At 34.8% G+C, this 21,960-nt stretch overlaps 1 protein-coding gene across 1 annotated transcript; it reads left to right on the top strand.

The window, feature by feature from the left end:
- The first annotated feature begins 3,477 nt into the window (after nt 1–3,477).
- Nucleotides 3,478–21,495, top strand: LOC147383332 (uncharacterized). Its single transcript, XM_086427739.1, has 19 exons — nt 3,478–3,636; nt 4,507–4,616; nt 5,637–5,795; nt 7,187–7,252; nt 7,329–7,418; nt 7,651–7,959; nt 8,198–8,295; nt 11,058–11,093; nt 11,842–11,962; nt 12,044–12,280; nt 13,166–13,261; nt 13,401–13,466; nt 13,577–13,615; nt 13,705–13,839; nt 15,842–16,206; nt 16,597–16,690; nt 17,310–17,501; nt 20,546–20,664; nt 20,925–21,495. Exons 2-18 carry the CDS (start codon nt 4,518–4,520, stop codon nt 20,642–20,644), a joined length of 2,301 nt encoding a protein of 766 aa, XP_086283865.1. The 5' UTR covers nt 3,478–3,636; nt 4,507–4,517; the 3' UTR covers nt 20,645–20,664; nt 20,925–21,495.
- Nucleotides 21,496–21,960: the final 465 nt, after the last annotated feature.

Raw genomic sequence — 21,960 nt, 5'->3', positions numbered from 1 at the left:
TCCCATCAACCTATCCCAACCCTTCATTTCCACCACCTTAACAGAGGGCATCATCTCCCTCACCCGCCAAAATATCATCAACCACCTCTGAAAATCCTCCATTTCTTAAATCAAATATCATTTAATCACAACCACCATCTTAAACTCACCTCACCAAACACTCCACCCAAATGGATTAGGTAGGATCCAAATCATTTGGGTCAAAACTCACCCATTTAACCCCCTTCCCTAAATACCCTCCATCTCCTCTAATTACATCCACTTCTCTCTCAAACTCATAACCATTCTACCATTTTTCTTCACTTCACCCTATTATATCCCTAAAATAACTCCTCAACATTTATAAATACCCTCCTCCTCTTCCCAAAAATGGCCCCCAACTTTCACTACAAAAGTTTCTCCCCAACTCTCTCTCTACTAATAACTATCACCCCTCTCACTAAGAAAATCCTCATCAATTCCCTCACACTAATCCTCCCCAAGTCTCATAAAAAAAATCACATACTACACTCATCTCTCTCATCATCTCTTCTCTACTCCTTCAACAAAAAAAAAGAGTTGTATTTGCTTAAAATACTAAGGACTCAAGAAGACTCAAAGAAGAAGAAGAAAAGAAGAAAGAAGATATAAGGTGGGTTCAAGGCAATCCCCCCCTCTCTCTTCTACATCCTCTCTTCCTCCCTCTTCTATCACCCCTCTCCCCTTCATTTTATTTTTTAGGATGAATGCACCCCAAGGCTAAAGGTCTATAAGGGTCATTTCCATCAATGGAATGACCCTATGATCAAGCCAAAAATGAACCCCTATCTAGGGTACAAATGCACTTACGTGGCACGTTATCTTTTACACCTTTTTAAAATAAAAAATGACCGAGTTGAGTTGAGGTTACCACTCTTTAGTGGGGAGAAAAGGGTGCCTAACACCTTCCATTTTCTTCAATCGAGCCACTTACCCCGAATCTCATTATTTGATTAGTTCCTATCCATCGAGAGTCACTAAAACGTCAAAAATGTCACTTTTTCAAAAAATGCACATTGGGTGATCATTCATACCCACTTATAATATGAATGGTGGCGACTCCAAACCATTGTAGATGTAGTCATCGTAATGACGAAGTCCCGTGTCTACATCATGCATTTATTGTTATTTTTTAATTATCCTAAAAATGACCAAATTTAAAAAGATAACCATAGGTGGAGAGAATGAGGTGCCTAATAACTTTCTTATTCTCTAACCAAATTTCCTTACATAAATTTTAGGTAGATCATACATTTTTTCATAAATGAGAGTTACTACAATGCTATGAAAAATGATTTCCCTACAAATTTAATTTGGATCCATATACACACCCATTTCTATCAAAAAATGATGGTGACTCAAAATAACATAGTATTGAGGTTCAATAATGAACATCTCATGTCTACAGACTTCTTTCTTGCCTTTGACTCCTATGAAACTTTAAACTCAGATCATCGAGTTCAATAATTCAAATTGTTGACATGAACCATTCAAATCATTGAGATCAACCATTTAAATTATCGATTTTGACAAATCGAATCGTTGATCCCAATGATTCATGTTCAAGTGTTGAAATCAACAACTTAGAATTGTTAATCTAGACAATTGCAAAAGGTTGATCTTGATGATTGAGATTAAAGGTTGATCTTAATGTTTTGAATTATCAATCTTGGCAATTTGAATTATCAATCTCAATTATGAAAGGGTGAGGGGGCACTGTGAGAAAGAAAGAGAGAGAGAGAAAAAAAATACTAACTAGGCTCTCAAGTTATTGTTAGAAACTTATCAATAATGCTAAAGTGACCTAGGCTTGAACCTCATATCGCACTTCTTGACGTGAAAGTGTATGGGAACCGTAGATTTTTTTCACCAAGATACGAGTGGAAAACATCTATGGTTCCTATCCACTTTCACATCAAGAAGTACAATACGAAGTTCTAACTTGAGGTCACTCTAGCACGACTTAAAAAATTATAGGGTATTTATAAAGAAATGCCTATGGTAAGATTTATTAAGTAATTTTCCTTTCAAATTAAAAAAATAAAAGTAGATTTTTTGTCTTTTTTTTGTCACTTTTTAATATTTTCTATTCAAAACCCCCAAGCAAGAACTACAAGATGAAAGAAGAAAATGACTTTTTCCAAAACAAATTGAGAAAAGAAATAAATGGGAATCAACAAAACAAAATAACTAATATCTATTATGTGTTTTAAGTAAAAATTGATGTGATAATAAAAACCATCTTTATTACTTATATTTGACCTTTTAAAATAATTTTAATTTAATATAATTTGGATTTTTTTAAAACAAATTGGATTCCAAAAAAACCATTGACTAAAGCAGTAAAAAAAAGAAAACAAGTAAAAGAAAAAAAATAAAAAATAAAAAAATATAGTTGAAGGGCTATATTCAATTGTGCTACAATAAAGTTTTTTAAATTGGGCACAAAAACCTTCACCTTTAATTTAGGAAAAAAATACTTAAAGGACCTTGGCAAATGGACTTTTTTCCTAAGTTTTGGACGATCTCTTAATAGTTCATTTAGTAAACTTTCCTTTTCTTAACAGTCCTTGGACCTCATCTCTCACATTTCTCACGATTGAATGTTCTAACCGTTCGAACTCATTGTTTTCATAAAAAAAGAAGAAAGATTTTAAACATCTCAATTGAGTTTCAGAGATTTTATTCCATCGAAAAAGATTAAAGAAGGAAGAAAAAGTCATTTTTAAGGATTTTTTCAAATATTTTGAAGATATATGTAAAAAAAATTAAGGCTTTTTCATTTTTTTTAGCTCTTGAATGAAAATTGATAAGAAATAGTTATTTTGGGTTGAAATCATCTAAACAAGTCATTATTTCAAGGTTTTAGTCGATCTTTCCATGTGTTTTAATTGAAAAAACCTTGAAAATTAAAAATGAGTGAGTTTTACCAATGTCGAGTTCACCACTTATTATTTAAAAAGTGATGAACTCGACAATAAATAAAAAGCATCGAGTTCGACCATAAACAAAAAGTGATGAACTTGACTGTAAAAATTGTGAACTTGACACTATATAAAAAAGTGCGGAGTTCGAAGTGATAAAATGAAAAAGTTGACATCAACAACGATCATCTTCGTTGACATCTTGATGTTGATCTCCTACTTTTCGCTCCTCGATATCTCTCCATAAAATATATATAACGTTCTTCTTTAAAGGAGAGAATATATTATTTTCTTTTACTTTTTAAATTTAGTTGGGGTGTAATAAATAGCAGTTCAGGTGCAAATATAAGTTCTCAAACATTATGTTTCTTACACTTAATCACTCCTTCCTACCAATAGATCAACCAAAATTAGACGCCACGCTGGCAAGCACTATACTTCGAACATGACACAAAAAGACTAAACTACCCTAATCTATGTCTGAAAACCAAGTCAAAGTGTTCTAAAAAAAATTAAATAAATAAATAAATATCGAAGGCTATCTTTCGCTCCCACAAAACTACAAAGCTGTGGATGTCCTTGGCGCTGTTTTTTTTTGACTTTTGTTCGATCGGCAGTTTGGAACCTCAACAGTTGGGAAAGAGATCGATCGATCGAAAATCTGCAATTTCTCCTTCATTTCGACACAATTAAGGTTTAATTATTTTCTATTCAAAACCCTAATTTCTTCCCTGCTTTTCGAGCTCTATCACGGCTGATTGTTGTTTCTTCTCTCCCTTTTTTATGATTTTTTTTTATTGGTAGTGGATGCTTTGATTTTAACGATGATTGCTGAAACTCTAGTTCTTGATCCGGTTGGATTGAACAGAAAAAAAAATTCCTCCTTCGTGTTATTGACTTTGAAAGATTTCATTTTTTTATTTTGTTCGTAGAGCCTTGTCGATTCTCTCTAATTGATCGGATCGAAGTTTTCTTTTGTGCTGGAAAATCCTAAACTAATTTCTGTATCGATTGAGAACTTGTTATCTAATGTAATATTTGAACTCAAATCTAGTTGTAGCTGCGATTGGTGGTATTTATCGAACTTCACAAATTTTGTATCTATGGGGACATTATCTATTGTTTCAATTCTAGGTTGAGGTATGTTTGATCGTTGGTTCGACCGTAAAATGTAAATTGACAAACAAAATGCCTGTAGCCTCTCAATTGTACCACATTTAGTAAGTTAGTATAGATTTCTGGAACTCTGAGTACAAACCCACATAATAGAAACTTTGCAGTTTAAAAACCGTAATTGACACGTGTTTGTTTCATTAACGAAGGTTTTACTGCATTTAAAGTAAACCATATTATATTCCAAATCAATGATAAGGGATGTCATGATTCAGCAAATCAACTGATTCAATAGCTCATCAACGAAGTGTACTGAGATGTCATAGTGTAATTTTTTACAATAGAGAACTGCGGTTGCAAACTATACTAAGTATACCAATGAACCAACTAATTAATTATAATTCGATTGTATGACAAAATTTGAATTTTTTTTTTTTTTTTTCCGTTTCAGGGATTTCTGCAATGCACCGTGTGGGCAGTGCAGGAAACACATCCAATTCATCTCGTCCTCGCAAGGAGAAGAGGTTAACATACGTGCTTAATGATGCTGATGACACGAAGGTATGGTGATTTTTTTTCCATTGGTTTTTCACTTGTTTATTTATTTATTTTTTTGTGGAGCCTTTAGAAAGTGCATAATGCAAAACAACTAGGAACACAATGAGAAAATTAAAATTACTTTTCTTTCTTTTTCTGTAAAAGAAACTCACCATCATCTTGTTCAGTTTCCCAGATATAGGTGTCAGCAACACTAATCCTATTTTGCCATTACACGCTTCATAGGTCATATATTCAATCAGGGCATGCGACTTCCTGTCTTTTTTAATTTTAGACGTTATGAAACTCTTTCTATTCTAATCGACATAAAGATTTGGTTTGTGCACCACCATTCTTGTCTAAACTCCAATTCTTTACTATGTATGCTTAGTGGGACCTATACTTGTTGAACTTTGGGGTTGATAGTAATAGTGTAGTGAAAATCTATGCAACTTTGCTTCAGTGGTCGCAGGCATTCGATCATTGCAAATTCATTTTCTTCACATAATAATGATGAACTCAATGTGCTTTGTCTTGGTACGATTCCCTTGGATTCATTGCATCTTGTATTGCACTATGATTATTAAAATAGATCTTCACTGAGTAATTTTCATCTTCACCACCTTCTCAAATCATCTGTAGTAGCCAATGACATTCTTGAGTTGCCATCATCGCCACTCGGTATTCTACCTTTGATGATGATAATGCAACTGTTGATTTCTATCCTTATCCTGTAATAGATCTCATTTTGAATTGATCTCTTGCCCAATCATGCTAAGTTAATCCAACAATTTGGGTTGGACTCGTGCTTCATATAAGGCCCTTAAATTAACAACACTGTACATATATGAGATTTTGTTGAAATGCTTATGGATGGTGCGTTTTAGGTTTCTGCATTAATGGACTGGAATTCTTTAGGACGTGGCTTTTGTATTTTTGAACAAATTTAGTCAATTATCAGAAAATTTCATTTCCTAATTCCCAACGTGAGTTACACATGCACATCAGCTGTTTTACTTTGCTTTGGAATGTTATTTATTGCAGCATTATGGGGGCATAAATTGCTTGGCTGTATTAAAATCATCAGTACCTGATAGCTGTGATTATCTATTTACTGGAAGCCGAGACGGGACACTGAAAAGGTGGGCATTAGAAGAAAATGCTGCCATCTGCTCTGCAACATTTGAATCACATGTTGATTGGGTACTTCTCTTTCCCATACTTTCAACTTCCTGGCATTCCTTCAGCAATCTAGTAATCTTTCAGTAGGTTGGATCTTTGGATTTTGGAAGATTCAGTTTTGAGTTATTCTAGAAGTTTTTGGGTCTTCTATTGTTTAGGTGATATACTAATGAATGCACATTTTCTCCCCAATGGGGTAATATATTGATAGATGAGGAATGGGGTTCATCTGCATGCTGTTTGTCACAATTTTTATCCATCAAAATTACATTTATGGAGAGGTTTGTATGGTTATCTCTTTTTGCAGGATTAAGATTCTAATGTATGGTTGCAATACATTTTGTAACTATTGGATTAGGTGTGTGGTGATTATATATCTGTTGCTCTGATATTTAATTATGTAGAGAAAATATATAGAAGATGAGGGGCTCCTATAAATTTGAAATGTCTTACTGGGAATTGTGATTAGTATCACACCAGTCAAGTAAGAAGCATCATACATTGAATAAGTGCAGCACCTCACCGTGCATATTGAGCATTGCACCCAACAATATAGGTTAAAAAAGAACTTCTCTATGTTACCATTTAGAAATTCCAATACAGATAAACATGACTTCAGGGAATACTTGTAGGCTTCTACTCAGTCTCAACCATCTTATCTCTTTTAGTTATAGCCTTACAATTTATAATAAATAGGATACTATATTGCTCTTATATAAAACCTAACTGTACTTAACATTACCTATAAACTAACTTAAAGTTTTATCTACTAAAATTCCTTGTTCCGTTTCAAGTGTAACATTATTTACAAACCAAAACTAATCACAATATGTATGTGTCCCCTATTCATATTCTTTTCAGGCCTAAATCGAGCTCCTGGTTTGAGGATTTAAGAGAGGCTTGAATAACTGCTATGCTAAATAGTTGGATTGGCTTATTATGGAAACTTTTTGGTCATTGTTGGATTTTATGGCTTGTATTTGTGTCTCAGCATTGACATAGTGAAAAGATTAGTCAATCAATGAAATTCATGGACCGTTTGGATTGCCATTTTTGCTCAACTTTTTTGCCTGACATAACTTTTAATCCATATAGGGGGGCAGAGTGAACTTATAGGTTACTTTTTTTCCTATATTTAGAATCTTTTATATATATATATATATTATAAGTATATAATTTTATTGAAAAGAAGGCAAGAGGAGGCCGAGATTCCTATATTGAGAATCTTGAACAGCAAAGTGAAGGTCTTTGTATTATATTATATACGACTCTCAAAGATGAACTAATGGTGTCTAGATATTTATTGATGTTGGGCTTGGGCTTGTGCTTCCTGTGTCTGGGCCTGGACTCCTTCCACTGGGATTTGCTTCTTGTTATACAAAATTATGACACCGGTCCCTTTAATTGGGCAGGTTAATGATGCAGTGCTTGCAGGCAATAATACGCTCATTTCATGCTCTTCAGACACCACCCTTAAGGTTCATTTACTTTCTGTGAACTATTTATGAGTCTGCAACTTATGCTTTATTTTAACTAATTTATTCGTTGAAGCAGACATGGAATTGCTTGTCTGATGGAATTTGCACCAGGACTCTCCGTCAACACTCTGATTATGTTACTTGTCTTGCTGCAGCCGAAAAAAATGTAATTTCTTACTCAAAGTTTTCAAGGACCTTAATGCATGGATGGAAGGTTCCCTTCATTATTATTATTATTTTTTGATAAATCCCTTCATTATGTAAATGCCATTTATTTTTATGATAGATTTTGTAGTGCAATGGTGCAAGAGAGATGAACTTTGATATTTATTGGAGACGTTGCTTTCGTTCTGGTTGGCTTATGAGTTCTGATCCTTTTATAGTGTCATGCATTTTAGAGCAATGTTATTGCCTCTGGTGGCCTTGGTGGAGAGGTTTTCATATGGGATCTTGAAGCTGCTCTTGTTCCGGTCTCAACATCAACTGATGCAGTGGAGGATGATAGCTCAAATGGTATAATTGGTTCCAGCAACTCTGGCCTGCCTATCACAAGTCTACGCTCTATTAGTTCATGCAGCAACATTTCTCTTCATGCAACCCAACCATACGGTTGTAGTCCCATTGCTGCCAAAGGTCATAAAGAGTCGGTGTATGCATTGGCGATGAATGATAGTGGCACCTTACTTGTTTCTGGTGGAACTGAGAAGGTAAATTGTGATGCTTACAGTTTGGTTCTCTTTCCAACTTTAATATACATGTGTATTACGAATTTATAATAAGTATATTGTTTAATCATAATTATGTCTATATTTTTTCTTTCTGAAAAAAAAATTATGTCTGTTTTCTTCATGTTTGCTTGACCATAGCATTTGAGTTACGCGATTAGTTAATGGTTTTGAAATGCATGCCCACCAGTTTCATTGTTGGTACAATGCTTCCATGTAGGTTGTACGTGTTTGGGATCCAAGAACTGGTTCGAAGAGTATGAAGCTACGAGGGCATACAGATAACGTTAGGGCTCTGCTTCTGGATTCCACAGGCAGGTTGGTTGAATGGAATATACAGTTTATTTGATTCCTTTTTCGCTTCTTTCATTTTAGTTAAACTTTTCCGATCTAATTTGCTAACATTTTTATCTTCCACATAGCCTGCAAACTTGGTGACTACTTACGCATCACATACCCTAGTGGCTTGGCCTTGTTAGGAACATATCTGTCATATTAAAATGTTCTTTGGGATGGTAACAAATTATAGTATCATAGCATATAACATGAAGCATATGGCATATACTGTAATGGGAAAAGAAATATATTACTCACATAGATCTTAAACATATATATATGGGAAGCGTTCGGAGGCCCTAAAGAGTGCCAAACATTTTTCAAAATAGGGGTTACAAGTTTCGGAATGGGCTGATTTTTTGAGGATAATCTCTATGGTGAAGAGATCATCCTCGCCAAAAATCAGCTCATTCTAAAACTTCTAACCCTAGTTAACAAGTTAAAGAATTGTGGACCGTCTGTTTTTTGTAAACCACTTTTGATAGGGTTAGAAGTTTTGGAATGGGCTGATTTTTGGTGGGGATGATCTCTTCATCATAGAGATCATCCTCACAAAAAATCATCCCGTTCCGTAACTTCTAATCCATACATTGAAAAAATGTTTGGCTCTCTATAGGGCCTTCGAACGCCACCCTATATCTATATATATATATATATATATATATATATATTATATATATATATATATATATATATGGGGCATGTTCCGCACCTACTATTTACCCTACATTTTGCCCTATGTGTTTTGTCCTACATGGGTTAGAAGTTTTGGAATGGGCTGTGGCACCCTACTATTTGCCTTAATTTTTTTGCCCTACATGGGTTAGAAGTTTTGGAATTGGCTGATTTTTGGTGAGGATGATATCAATGGTGAGAAGATCTTCCTCACCAAAATCAGCCCATTCCGAAACTTCTAGCCCCATGTTTACAAGTTGAAGAATCGTGGACCGTCCATTTTTTGTAAACCATTTTTTTATGGGGTTAGAAGTTTTGGAATGGGCTGATTTTTGGTGAGGATGATCTCCTCACCATAGAGATCGTCCTCACGAAAAATCAGCTCATTCCAAAACTTCTAACCCATGTAGGACAAAACACGTAGGGTAAATAGTATGGTGCCGAACATGCCCCATATATATATAGGGGGGCGATCGGAGGCCCTAAAGAGAGCCAAACATTTTTTCAATGTATGGGTTAGAAGTTTTAGAACGGGATGATTTTTTGTGAAGATGATCTCTATGATGAAGAGATCATCCGCACCAAAAATCAGCCCATTCCAAAACTTCTAACCCATGTAGGACAAAACACGTAGGGTAAATAGTAGGGTGCCTAACATGCCCCATATATATATATAGGGGAGCGTTCGGAGGCCTTAAAGAGAGCCAAACATTTTTCAAAACATGGGTTAGAAGCTTCGGAATAGGCTGATTTTTTGTGAGGATGATCTCTACGGTGAAGAGATTATCCTCACAAAAAATCAGGTCATTCTGAAACTTCTAACCCTAGTCTACAAGATGAAGAATTGTGGATTGTCCAATTTTTGTAAATCACTTTTGATGGGGTTAGAAGTTTTGGAATGGGCTGATTTTTGGTGAGTTGGTGAGGATGATCTCCTCATCATAGAGATCATCCTCACAAAAAATCAGCCCATTCCAAAACTTCTAACCCATACATTCAAAAAATGTTTGGCTCACTTTAGGGCCTCTAAACGCCACCCATATATATATATATATATATATAGGGGGCGGTTCAGCAGCCTTAAAGTTTGCCAAACATTGTGCCAAACATTTTTCAAAACATGGATTAGAAGCTTTGGAATGAGCTGATTTTTTGTGAGGATGATCTCTATGATGAGGAGATCGTCCTCACCAAAAAACAGCCTATTCCAAAACTTCTAACCCCATCAAAAGTGATTTACAAAAATTGGACGGTCCACGATTCTTCAACTTGTAAACTAGGGTTAGCAGTTTCAAAATGAGCTGATTTTTGGTGAGGATGATCACTTCACCATAGAGATCATCCTCACAAAAAATCAGCCTATTCCAAAACTTCTAACCCCATCAAAAGTGATTTACAAAAAATGTTTGGCAAACTTTAGGGCTGCCGAATCGCTCCCATATATATATATATATATATATGGGGACGGTTCAGCAGCCCTAAAGTTTGCCAAGTTTGGTGCCAAATTTTTTTCAAAATATGGGTTAGAAGCTTTGGAATGAGCTGATTTTTTGTGAGGATGATCACTATGATGAGGAGATCATCCTCACCAAAAATCAGCATATTCCAAAACTTCTAACCCCATCAAAAGTGATTTACAAAAATTGGACGGTCCACAATTCTTCAACTTGTAAACTAGGGTTAGAAGTTTCAAAATGAGCTGATTTTTTGTGAGGATGATCTCTTCACCATAGAGATCATCCTCACAAAAAATCAGCCTATTCCAAAACTTCTAACCCATCAAAAGTGATTTACAAAAAATGTTTGGCACCAAACTTGGCAAACTTTAGGGCTGCCGAACCGCTCCCTATATATATATATATTTATTTATTTTTTTTTCTTCTTTTCTTTAGACACTCTCTTTAACTAAATTTTACCGACTAGATTTGAGTATTGATTTTGACAGAAAGTAGCCTGTATTAATTGGATCGCTCATATTTGACTTAGTGATGTTTCTGAACTAAGTGCCTGTCTAATTTATAATTCTGTGTGAGCAAGCCAATCAACCATTTCTCATTCTTGTGTTGCAGGTTTTGCTTGTCAGGATCCTCTGATTCTATGATTAGGTAATGTTACCTATCATTTTTATCTTATAACACCATATTGGTAGGTGCAAATTATTGTCACCGCAGTTAATTGGACGTTTACTTCAACTTCATTTGAATGTTTGATGTACCCCTCCACCTCCACCCTCATGCCCAAAGCGTAAAAAGAACTAAGTAGCTGACTAGTGCTGGAGTTGTCATTTTGAGTCTATAATGCCCCACATAAATTAAACTTCATATATTGTATCACTTGCCAACACTTGAACGGATTTAGTATGAACCTGGGAATAATGTTGAACAGATTAAGTATAAACTTGGGAATAATGGAGTACAGATTAGTCTCATGATTTTGATATGCTTGAATAAGTACCATACATGTCTTAATTTCCCAGTCTAGGGGCAAGATTTTCTATTGACCAGGCTACTTCATCGATTTCAGTGAATACTTGATTGATGAAAAAAACCAGCTCTTGATTTCATGAACAGTGATTGATTTTTATTTATTTATTACTATTTTTGATTAATTTCGATATTCCTTGTTTTTGTTTTCTTTTCCTCATTTCTTTCGAGCAGGAATATTGTACTTCATAGATTACATATTTTGTTTGGAAAATCCATGTTGATTCCAACATAAGACTGGAGAGATACCAAAAAGGAGAAAATTTCTCTTATTGCTATTAGGCATTGAAGCTAAGCATAAAGTGAATGTTACAGAAGAAACTTTTTTTATGCTTCATGTAGTGATTGATTTCAGTATCCACTTTCTTAGACTATGGGATCTCGGTCAGCAACGATGTGTGCACTCCTATGCTGTGCATACAGACTCTGTTTGGGCACTTGCCAGCACTCCAACATTCAGCCATGTTTATAGTGGTGGGAGGGACTTTTCTGTGAGTAACATTTTCTTCAGGAGTCAAATAATACTTCTTGTTGTTTGACCTGCTGTAATACTTTTGTGGGTGCTATCTCAGTTATACCTTACAGACTTGGCCACAAGAGAGAGCCTTTTAATTTGCACAAAAGATCATCCTATTTTAAAACTTGCGTTGCATGATGATGGCATATGGGTTGCAACAACAGAATCTTCTGTACAGAGGTGGCCCGCTGAAGGATGTAACCCTCAGAAGGTTTTTCAAAAAGGTGGTTCATTTTTGGCTGGCAACTTATCCTTCTCCAGAGCAAGGGCTAGTTTAGAAGGATCTACCCCAGTAAGTCATACCTGTTTCCTATTTATTCTTTTATGCCTTAGTGTTGGAGGAGGCAGTATTTATTCCAGGTAGCATTTTTTAGATATCTTGATCTCTGGGAGTCTGGGTTCTTGACTATTATCATAATGTGTTCTAATAATCAGCCAGAGCACTGGGATGTTCTTTTTATGATACATGTTATTGATTCTTATTCAAACCTGCAATTTTTCTCTAGTTACCATTAAACGTAATTTGTTTATGGTCGTTAGGAGTCTCAGTAACGTCTTTGGAACATTATATTTTTTCCTCAAGATTTGCTGAGATTGAAGATGCCTTTCCTCTTCACTGTTGAGATGATAATTGCTTTTTCATGGGAAAGCTAATCGCTTAGTCAACAATTTAGCAAAATGTGGAGTGGAATTTTTTTTTTCCATTGTAACCCTTCCTCATATGCTACATGCATAATATTTCAGAATGTTGGAAACCATTTTTGTTGTAGATTTCACAATCTGATTTTGAGAAAATTGAAATTTTGTTCAAAGGGGTAAAAGAATTTTTATTGAATGTTTGGTATATTATACTTTCTTCTATTATTCTGTTTATTGAAACAATTTTTGATGAACACACTTGAATTAATGGAGCTAACAGCTTTAAACAGAATTGAATGGAGGAACATGATTTGTTCATCTGGCTCCACATTTTTGGGATAAGACTAATGATGTTGATGGTTTTGATATAAGAATTGCTCTGAGGAACATCCTCATGATATAAATTTCATGCATTCTTTTGGTCACTTTACTCAGCAATAGTTCAGGAGTATTTGCTCTTTTTTTCCTTTTCTTTTGGGTGTTTTATGTAACTTATTTTTGTTGTGGTGAGGTATTTGACTATTTAACATTTTTCCAGGTTCCTGCTTACATAGAACCCTCCTTTACAATTCCTGGAACTCCAGGGATCGTGCAGCATGAAATTTTAAATAACAGAAGGCATGTCCTGATCAAGGTGATTATGATGTGTGCATCCCTCCATTTCCATGCAATAGATATCATTCTTGTCAAGAACAATCAATGAAGTACGAAAGTGTTTGTCTTCATGACCATAGTTTTACAACCTAAAATCTTTGTTTACTTCTTTTTTGTAGGATACTGCCGGTTCAGTGAAGCTATGGGATATCACCAGGGGCATTGTGGTTGAGGACTATGGCAAGGTTTAATGATTAAAATTGTTGCCTATGTTCCATCATTGATTAGTCTGATAGATAGGAAATACTACTGAAATTATTATCTTTAAGTTTCCTTTGCGAATGGTTTCTTGCAGGTTTCATTTGAAGAGAAGAAGGAAGAAATGTTTGAGATGGTATCGATGCTGAGATTTTAGACTTAATTGTGGTATAAAATTTTCTGTCTTGAAAAACTTAACTGAACATTTCTTTTTGATTTCTCCAGGTTAGTTTTCCTGCATGGTTTACTACTGATACAAGGCTTGGAACCTTGTCTATCCATTTGGATACCCCACAATGCTTTTCTGCAGAGATGTATTCTGTTGATCTGAAGACTGTTGGGGTACCTGAGGATCACAAGGTAATATATTTAGTGATTTGGTAGCCATTGTTTAGCTGACTTTATTTGTGCCTATGCCCAATACTGAACTAGTCCAATCTTTTGAAATTGTTAATCTTAAACGGTAAACTGTAAGCCTAGGATGGCTATAACATCCTCCCTTAGGATTATATTTGGATTGTCACTATCATCTGTATCTTATCGCAATTATTTGGGACTCAGCATATGTTGCATATCCAAATATAAGAGATACTAAAATCTGTAAATGCTATAATATTTAGACAATATTTGCATATCAAGTTGAGTAGTATGGTACTTTAATTGTCTATGCTATGTGTTGTTTCCCATCCATGACTCTTAATATTGAAATATTACAAAGCATGGTTTTGCCTAAGAGATTCAAATGGCCTACTTTGGCAACACAAGGTAGGCCATTGAAATACCAAATCTTCAGAAAACATCTCCCTAAATTTGTTAGAAGGAGATGACCATTTGAACATCAAGACAGACTCAATGTCTACCTCCTTTTCCTAAAACACTCTTCGAATTTTTTGCTTCCCAAAATAATGCGAAGGAGTGCATCATCCAAAGCAACTGCTACCCCTTAGAGAAATGGCACATATGAAACAGAATTGGACATCGTCCAACTAAGTACTGAATTAGTTGCTCTATTTATTGAAATCTATCAGTGTCATGAAACCGTATGCAGGGATGAAATTATAAAATATTTACTTTTTTATCTTCAAGTGATCTTTGGTTTTTAAAATGTAGGGTTCTCTATTCTAATGATTTTGCATTTGGATGAGAATTTCTTGTATATTAGGGGGGATAGTCTTGTAGCTCTTTGGTTGTCTCCTTGACTTTTAGATCTTTGTATGTTTTGGGGATTCTCCCCTTTATTCAATTCATATACGTCCATCAAAAAACAGAAGAAAAGAAATGCAAAATCACTGATGATGCTCTAATCAAATCAAAAAAATAAGTACATGGAGCAATGGTATTTTAGGGATAATTTAAAAGAACTCAAATAAGATAAAAGGTTAGAGAATTATAGTTGGATGTTTTCTGCTCCTTAGCTCTCTCCTTTATTCTTTCTTCCTAATTGCTTAACCTTATTTCATCTTTATCAACCCTACTGAGGCTCCATGTCAAAGATTCATCCCATAATTACATCAATCCATAGTTATCCGGGCCATGTTTTTGTTGGTTTTGCTGTTATTCTTGCTCAAACTTATTATTATTATTACTATTTAAATCTTGTACGCTCCTTGTTATTATTACTATTTTTCTCTTGTTATATCCTCTGGGGTTTTAGGTCTCCTCGACCACCCCTGTTAATAAAAGCTCCTTTATTTATCAAAAAAAAAAAAAATCCTAAATTTGGGCAGGACATTTCAGTTATTTTTGGCTAGTCTGATCTAGTGAGCTTTAGATTTTGTGTGACTAACTGAAATGGAGATATGTTTGCTCATGTTGGCTCAATGCGAAACAAATGCCTTCAAGCATGCCAGAAGGGATGTTTATTGAGTCCTGCAGGGTTTCTTTTGTGAAGCTTTGACTGTCCTCTTGTCTCATCTTTTTTAATATTATAAATTATAAATAGGTGTCCATATCTTATCTTCTCGTTTTAGATATCTAATTATGTTCTTTCATGAATCTTTTTGGTATGATAAGCCGTACTTCTTGATTTTCACTATTTGATTCCTGTTCCTGGTAGCTTCAGAACTTTTTGTGTAGTCTATATCATTCAATGTGTGAAGCTTTGTTGAAAAATTCAATTGCTGTTCTTGTGAATTGCAGTGATCAACTCCTATCCACTTTCTAATGCTAACTATTTAATTTATTGCTTTGAAAGTAAAACACCTGGCATGTTCTCACAGACAAGCTGCAACGTTGTAGTTCTTTATACATGTCTGTCACTAATAGGATTATCTATTTATTGAAACATTTGCGTCCTGAATTGTTTAACTTATCTTTTTTAATATTAAATTCATTCCTTTCTAAATTAGATGAACTTTTGCAGATCAATCTAGCTGAAGAGACCCTCAAGGGTTTGCTGTCTCATTGGTTGGCCAAAAGAAGGCAGAAGTCCGGATTACAAGCTTCATCCAATGGTGATATTCCATCAGGGAAGGATATTTCTATTAGGAATCATTCCCACATGAGAGCTGAAGTTGACGATATTGCCAAAAACCATAGCTCTATGGTCCATCCTGCATTTGAGTTTTCAACAGTTTCCCCACCTTCCATTATTACTGAGGGCTCCCATGGAGGGCCATGGAGAAAGAAAATCACTGACTTAGATGGCACTGAAGATGAGAAGGATTTTCCTTGGTGGTGTTTGGACTGTGTTTTGAATAAAAGAATACCATCCAAGGACAACACCAAGTAAGTTCTGATCTTAATGCATATATGCTTTGTTTTTTGGACTCGGAAAACACCTTACATGTGAAAGATACCGTATTTACTATTTATGTTGTTCCCTAGGTGTCTAAATTGTGAAAAACTAAGTTAGTTTTACTGTTTCTCAGCTCTTCAATATGTCTGTCTTTTCCATTTTGTTATCATTCTCCATCTCTTATTATTGTTAAAAGCAGAGAAAAATTTTAGAAACAAGAAGAAAAGAAAACTTTGTGTCTATCACAAAACATTTGTTTTCCGAATAGCAATTAAAAAGAAGTACCTTACGCTTTGACTTTTTGGTGGTATGTTGCTAAGAGAGTGGTTCGATTTCCTTGTTTACTGTAGTTGGCTAAGGTGAAACAGTTTTAATTTCAGGTGCAGTTTTTATCTACATCCATGTGAAGGTTCAACTGTTCAAGTCCTCACACAAGGGAAACTGAGTGCCCCTCGGATACTGCGAATACACAAAGTAAGGACTTTCTTTGATTTTATTGGTCTTAGTACCGGACTTAAAATCAGTCACCTCAATAGTAATCGTCAGTCAAGTGATTAAGATTGTTCCTCATAACTTATTGCATTTTGTTTCTGTTGAAATAGTGTTCTATTGAATGATCAACCTGGTCATGGTATCTGGAAGTGTAGGATGCATGTATATGTGATGGATAGACAATTATTTTACTAAGATATCTGCATTGTCTTTCAAAAATGTTATTTTTTAATCATATTTTATGCAATTTTTTTTATAAAGATACAATGAAGTAACTCGATATTTCATCAAGTATTGACCTTTGATATCTCTGTTATGCATTGAAATGTTGCATACCACACCGGGTGGAGCATTGATGTCACATAGCCTGTAGATCCTGGTAATTGCTTTTTGATGAAATCCAATCTTTTCAACCATGGCTGATAGTGTCACTAAATATTCTGTAGAATCTTTTCATCATTGTAGATTATGTATTTTTAATGTGGAACATCTGTAAGCTGTATGTTATAAATGCTTATCTCTATATGGTCTTGTTAAAAGAATTTTATTATGACTTTTGATTGGTTAAGTAACAAATAGATGTATTGATTTATTTCTGTAGGTTATTAACTATGTCATGGAAAAAATGGTTCTTGACAAACCATTGGATGGTGGGATTTCCGATGGAACGTTTATTCCTGGCCTGGCAGGAGGACAATCACAACGTTCAACTACTGTAGGTGATGGTACTTTTCGGCATGGATTGAAGCCCTCAAAGCTAAAGCCTTCTATAGAGATATTGTGCAATAATCAGGCAAGTTGGTTACGTCTGAAATGATGAAAAGTCAATATTAACTTGTCAACTGTGACTTCCCATAGCTCAGGTCCTGCAATTCAGTGTTTCAACCTCATTGATGCGAGGAACCAAGAAATGCAATCCTCTGTCACCTTGGTTCAAACACAGTAGACTGCTGGCTTTGTGATATAGGAACCTGCTAATAAAAGACTGCTGTTGGCACCCCAACTTTTACTTATTACACCCCAATTTCTTAAATTATTTTTCACACCCCAATTAATGATTAAAACACACTCTTCAAACCTATATTACCTGGTTCGTCAGTTCGAATTTGGGTTTGTGGTTTGCCACTCTAAAATGAACCAGGTTCCTAGGGGTAGGTAGGGAGAATTCGTTTCTTGGTTCGCTTTGGTTTCCTATATCGATTCTCTCTAGCTTGGTTTGCTTGTGCATATAATTCTAATGTTAAAACAAAATACTAAGTTAAATAGCAATAAATTAATAAAATAATTCAAAATTTAAATTTGAACAATGAAAAAAATATAATAAATTAGTTAAGTTCATTGAACCAATTAAAAAATTGAATAATGCTGAAGTAACCTCAAGCTAGAACCTCATATCGCACTTCATGGAAGTGGATAGGAACCATAGATGCTTTTTCACTCGTATTTCGATGAAAAGCATCTATGGTTCCTATCCACTTTCACGTCATGAAGTTTGATATGAGGTTCCAGCTTGAGGTCACTCCAGCATGACTCTAAAAAATTATTTGGTTTGCCAAACTTAATGCTTTGGTTCATCGAACCCAATCAAAATTCGGGTGGTTCGCTTGATTTTACAAGTTGTACTACGAAGTGGTTCACTTCGTACTGGTTCGTGGTTCAGACTAGTAACAATGAATTGGGTAACATAGCTTCAACATTACACAGGTTTGGCTCAACTTATAATCTCAACATTACAACACACGTTCAAATAATTTTAGTAGTTGTTTACAATTATGATTAGGCTCATATAAAATCCTAAACCCAAAAAATAGAAATCTAGAGAAAAAAAAACTGAGATAACTTCTATTGGCACCCCAACTTTTACTTATTCTCAACCATTTACTTTTTTTTTTAATTGGGGTGTAACAAGTAAAGTTGGGGTGCCAATAGCAGCTCTCTAATGAATGATGGTTGACTGTTTACATTGAAACTGCCTTGAAAATTCACTATTGAAATTGCCAAACATCATTGGTGCTTAGCTTAGCTGTTCCTCCAATGTATTAGTACTTTGCAAATATGCTCCTTCGAAATCTTCTTCCTGCAGTACAATTTCCTCCTATTCATTGTATCTTTCTATTCCCGAGTTTCGGTTTTTTCCCTAGTAAGTAGCAGTCAACCGGAATGCATCTACCTAAACTTCCTTTTTTATCTGCTTCGACAACTGCACCCTGAAACTTGGACAGAGAAGGTGGTTTGTAGTAATCCTCATTTGAAACTTACTGAGTGGAACTGCTTTTAGCCCTAGTTGTTGGGAGTTGGGATGAGTTTGTTGAGATCCCGTGTTTGTTTGAGTTGGTCAAGGCTTTTATTGTTTATTGGGAAGCATTGGGTTCTAAATATTTTGTACATTCAAGTTTCAGATGCGGTTAAAAACAGGCTTACCGTGTGGGAACACCAAGTATTTAAGTATTCTCAACCATTAAAAAAATTGAAAAAAAAACTCGCTTGTTGAGGTCCACTGTAATTATGGGGATTTTCTTCTGGATTGTACAATTAATCTTTTTTACCTTGCATCTAGAGTTAGATTTTGTTAGGAGCCTATACCTTGTTATGAGCATAAAATGGAGGGGGTGGGAGACTTGGCCTATCGGTTCCTAAATCAACGACTATTGCTTTTTTTTAATTTTTTTATATAACTTAGAAAGCCTCATCAGAGCAGCCATTTCAAAAGCTTGACAGGGCATTGTAAATGGCACTGTGGTCAATACTTTAGCCTAGCTGGGATCCTTGGCCCCTAAAACGGGGTCTTGGTAGGTGGCCGGGTGCTAGTACACAAGTGGTTGCTAATAATTACTGATATTACTATTATCATTTGTATGATTGTTATTATTATTTCCTCTGTTTCGTTTCTTGTTTTCTGAGGATCTCCTTTTGATTTACGAACATTTTTAATTTGAAAGTGAACTTCCATATTTGTTACTTTAAAACTTTATAGCAATCCAATTTGATTAAGTAGTCCAAATACATTTGTTTGGTTTTGCACTTCCTAAATTAATAAACAGTTTTTATTTTTATTTTTATATATATTATTTTTATTTCTTGGATATACTATTGTAAAGTTATATCACAATCCAATTTGATTTAGTAGTCCAAATAGGCGTCTAAAGTTAAATATATTTGTTGGGTTTTGCACATCCTAAAACTATTAAATAGTCTTTTTGGAATATTTTGAATATTCTTTAATTTTTCAAAAGTGAGCTTCCAGATTTGCTATTGTAAAGTTTTATCGCAACCCAATTTTATTCTAAAATTTGGGTTTTGCGCATCCCAAATAAATACGCTTTTTTTTAGCAATATTATTATTTTTTTCTCTAATCTTTATGAAATAAATACATTGCCATGGCTTTGCTTAGGCGATGCCTTAGCGACAAAATTAAAATCTATTCAAATAATTTTTATGAACAAATAATTACTAAATTGTGGCCTTGGCTTCAGTTATGCGTTGCCTTGTCAAAGTGAGACTAGTTGCCTACATATCATCTTAATTCTTTTGAGTTTGGCTTGGAACCATAGTCCTTATTTTCCTTGTATCTCTATCTAGATAAGAAGTTGTGAACTTTTCCTCATGTTCTTGCAAAATCTCATTTTAGTTTGAAGCCATGCTTTTCCTTGAGAAGGGCTATAGCACTGACATGAATGTAATGCCAACGCACTATAATTACATGTGTGTTTGACTCATGGTGCACGGTTAACTATCATGAGCAGACCAAGTAATGGGACAGTTTCGTGCTTTCTGTTATACTGACTTTCTTCTTGAGGAGTTCATGGAATTTTTTTTTTTTGGGGGTGCTTTTCCAGGTTCTATCTCCTGAAATGAGCTTAGCCACGGTCCGAGCTTATATATGGAAGAAGCCTGATGACCTGATCCTTAATTACAGAGTGGTGCAGAGCAAATAATTCTTTGCCACAACTAGGAGGTGCGTAGTAGATGGTTGGATCATATGTAACCTTTCTTCCTCTCTTGCACCATCGATTCTAATTGTTTTCTGGGGAATCGTTTTATATTGAGAGCTGCTATTGGCACCCCAACTTTTGCTGTTTTACACCTCAATTTCTTAAATCATTTATCACACTCTAATTAAATATTAAAGCGCATCATTCAAACATTATAAAAGTTTGTTCAAGTTAACATTTTGGATTTTACATGCTAAGGTATTCTCTTGTTATTCACTTGCAGATGCTCATGACTTATGGTTAAGTGTAGGGCACATCCTCATCGAGAGTGTATAAATATCAGAAACTATTTATTTCTTCCTTGTAAATCTAGAAATCCGATCAATTGATGAACAGCTGGTGTTGGTTCACCCATAAGTTTCAGGGAAATTCACGGATGCGATTTTGGTGGGTATTTTGCATTCTTTGAAGTTTGCATGGCAAGCATGCAAGCTAAGCGTTATTGCTGAGAATAGATGTGTTATATAAACTGTGTTTGTCGTTATTTTAAAAAAAAAAAAAAAAGAGAGAGAGGATCAGGACTGTACTAGAGAATCTCAAGGATTTCAACAAACAGGAAAAGCTAGAAGTCTCTTCTGGGAGGATCCATGGCACCAGGGATATGATAATCTCGAAAACAGTGTACGTTCGTAGCAAACAAACTTTCTTCTTTTGAAAGGTAATTATTTTATCTTATGGAAATAAAAGAGTGTCTTTTGTGTTATTGAAATAATAAAGTTTTACTCTCTGAACTGCATAATATAACCGAAGACTTGGTTTTGGACAGAGTGGAATGGAGGAATAAGATTCCGTGACTTTGTTGTTGCATTTTCACATTGTGTCTTTTATATGTATCCTCTTGTTCTTCATTACAGGCTTTTTAAATGGTGGTTTATAAGCTGTGTTTGCTTAACCTCTCTTGTTAATTGGTTGATTTTCACAACACCCAAAATTTCAGTCTCTGTTCTAAAAAGAGAGATTATCACCCCCCCACCAACTTTTGTTAACGCCACACCAACTTTGCAATTCTTTGGTGATGTACATAGACATTAGCAAAAGTTGGTGTGGCAAATAGCAGCTCTCTTTAAGCATTACTTAGTCAAAACTGGACCTAGTTGAGTTGACTCTATTTGGATATTATTTTACAAAATAACATTTTTAAACTTGGAAGTTTTAAGATTAAAAATTGTATTTAGGGGAAGGGGATATCAAAACATTTTCAATACAATAATGCTCTAGTGACCTCAGCTCGGAACCTCATATCGTAATTCTTGAGGTGA

Source organism: Akebia trifoliata, chromosome 16 (assembly GCF_017979445.1).
Source record: "Akebia trifoliata isolate Shusen 1 chromosome 16, ASM1797944v1, whole genome shotgun sequence".
Classification (NCBI taxonomy): Eukaryota; Viridiplantae; Streptophyta; class Magnoliopsida; order Ranunculales; family Lardizabalaceae; genus Akebia; species Akebia trifoliata.
This window is presented reverse-complemented; position numbering and strand designations above follow the sequence as displayed.